Source organism: Etheostoma spectabile, chromosome 8 (assembly GCF_008692095.1).
Source record: "Etheostoma spectabile isolate EspeVRDwgs_2016 chromosome 8, UIUC_Espe_1.0, whole genome shotgun sequence".
NCBI lineage: Eukaryota > Metazoa > Chordata > Actinopteri > Perciformes > Percidae > Etheostoma > Etheostoma spectabile.
The window spans coordinates 23,926,892-23,929,529 of NC_045740.1; the positions used below are offsets into that span (position 1 = coordinate 23,926,892).

At 42.6% G+C, this 2,638-nt stretch overlaps 1 protein-coding gene across 1 annotated transcript in view; it reads left to right on the forward strand.

Annotated features, from left to right (window-relative positions):
• The window catches only part of LOC116693535 (hydrocephalus-inducing protein), a 109,106-nt gene that overhangs the window by 46,304 nt on the left and 60,164 nt on the right, over positions 1-2,638 (forward strand). The window contains exons 33-35 of the mRNA XM_032522524.1: positions 75-275; positions 573-751; positions 1,014-1,088. Of these exons, the coding sequence (XP_032378415.1) occupies positions 75-275; positions 573-751; positions 1,014-1,088 (455 nt within the window). The remainder of the gene's footprint in view (positions 1-74; positions 276-572; positions 752-1,013; positions 1,089-2,638) is intronic.

The following is a 2,638-nucleotide window of genomic DNA, read 5'->3' on the forward strand; positions in this document are numbered from 1 at the left end:
GTGTGTGTGTGTGTGTGTGTGTGTGTGTGTGTGTGTCTGTGTGTGTGTGTGTGTGTCCTGTTCTGCCACTTTAGATAGGAGCAGCACAGTGGCTGCTCTGGCACATCACTACGGAGTGGCGCACCTGAGTGTTAATGCTGAGGTTACAGAGGTGCTGATAAATGGTACTTCACCTGTTAGCCTGACTGCAAGACAACTCTGTGACTGTGCTGCTGCTGTTGACTCTGCTGGTGCTGCCTTTGGTGCTGCTGCTGCTGCTGCTGCTGATGAGGCTGGTAAGAATAATATACTGTGCTTTTTTTTCTCGGTTTTGTGTATCTGTTTGAAGAGTTGCATTAGCCTGGAAGGTGGAGAAGTGGCTTGTGATGGACAGACAAGTAATGCTTTTCCATACTCTCAATGTGCCGGTTGACAAGGCACTTCACGGTAAAAGGGATTGTACTAACCAGCCTTGTGCTTGTATTGAGGCGTTTTATCTTCTATAGTCAGATGGACACTACTGAAGAACAGTGTAATGTTTAGTTTAGATGATAAATGAAGGTACAAATTAAAATATGTACATCTGATTTCAGCTCAGACCACAGAACCAGGACCTGCAACACATCTTGAAGCCTCCGATCCAGCTGCACATTCAGCTCGAGCTTCACATGATACTGTGGAAGTTCTTGCCAAACCCAGTGAGGACAGCGGCAGTAGAAATGACTCCAAGGCTACTGAGGTGACTGAAAACACACCCTTTTCCTTTTGCCTGGTACGTTTCCTCAAATCCTCTGGCAATCCGGTGTACTTTAATGTTGTGTTGGAATGGTTTATTATTTTAGTCCAGGTTTGGGAATTAGAAAATAACATTTTTATACCTGTTTATGTTCTATACATTAAGGGTATGAACCTACTGGATACATCTTTATCTTTGCAAGCATAATATCTCTTAAATATATCTCTTATCTCTCTAATGATTATCTAAAATTGTAAATACCATGTAATAATTTAATATGATAAACTAAATCCTTCAGGGAGGTGGTGTGAACACACTCAGCAATCTCTTGCCTGAACAGCTACTGGTTGATATCCTGGCAGAAAGATTTCTGGTAAGTTAACACACTGTTTTTACTATATTTATGCAGTTTATTGTAGTAGTATATTGTGTTTATTACATGGTTTCAAAATAAACAGTTACCTGCTAGGCCAAAATGTCACAGGAGCTTACATATAGTGCAGACAAGACCTACTGTAAGACAACTAGATTAAAACGCTACAGTACAGGCCAAAAGTTTGGAACCACCTTCTTATTCAATGCGTTTTATTTATTTTCACGACTATTTACATTGTAGATTATCACTGAAGGCATCAAAACTATGAATGAACACATATGGAATTATGTACTTAACCAAAAAGTGTGAAATAACTGAAAACATGTCTTATATTCTAGTTTCTTCAAAGTAGCCACCCTTTGCTTTTTTTGATAGCGCTGAAAACCCTTGGTGTTCTCTCAATGAGCTTAATGAGGTGAGGTAGTCACCTGAACATGTTTTTTACGTCACAGGTTTGCCTTGTCAGGGTTAAATAGTGGAATTTCTTGCCTTATTAATGGGGTTGGGACCGTCAGTTGTGTTGTGCAGAAGTCAGGTTGATACACAGCCGACGGCCCTATTGGACTGTTAGAATTCATATTATGGCAAGAACCAATCAGCTAAGTAAAGAGAAACGAGTGGCCATCATTACTTTAAGAAATGACGGTCAGTCACTCCGGAAAATTGCGAAAACTATGAATGTGTCTCCAAGTTCAGTCACAAAAACCATCAAGCGCTACAACAAAACTGGCTTACATGAGGACCGCCCCGGGAAAGAAAGACCAAGAGTCACCTCTGCTGCTGAGGATAAGTTCATCCTAGTCACCAGCCTCAGAAATCGCAAGTTAACAGCAGCTCAGATTAGAGACCAGATGAATACCACACAGAGTTCTAGCAGCAGACACATCTCTAGAACAACTGTTAAGAGGAGACTGCATCAGGCCTTCATGATCAAATAGCAGCTAGGAAACCACTGCTAAGGAGAGGCAACAAGCAGAAGAGATTTGTTTGGGCCAAGAAACACAAGGAATGGACATTAGACCAGTGGAAGTCTGGGCTTTCGTCTGATGAGTCCAAGTTTGAGATCTTTGGTTCCAAACGCCGTGTCTTTGTGCGACGGAGAAAAGGTGACCGGATGGATTCTACATGCCTGGTTTACACCGTGAAGAATGGAAAAGGAGGTGTGATGGTGTGGGGGTGCTTTGCTGGTGACAATGTTGGGGAATTATTCAAAATAGAAGGCATACTGAACCAGCATGGCTACCACAGCATCCTGCAGCAAAATACCATCTCATCCAGTTTGCGTTTAGTTTTACCATCATTTATTATTCAACAGGACAATGACCCCCAAACACACCTCCAGGCTGTGTAAGGGCTATTTGACCAAGGAGGAGAGTGATGGAGTGCTGCGCCTCCATTGTCACCGGACCTGAACCCAATCAAGAGGGTTTGGGGAGAGCTGGACCGCAAAGTGAAAGCAAAAGGGCCGACAAGTGCTGAGCATTCTGGGAAGTCCTTCAAGACTGTTGGGAAACCATTTCAGGTGACTACCTCTTGAAGCTCATCAA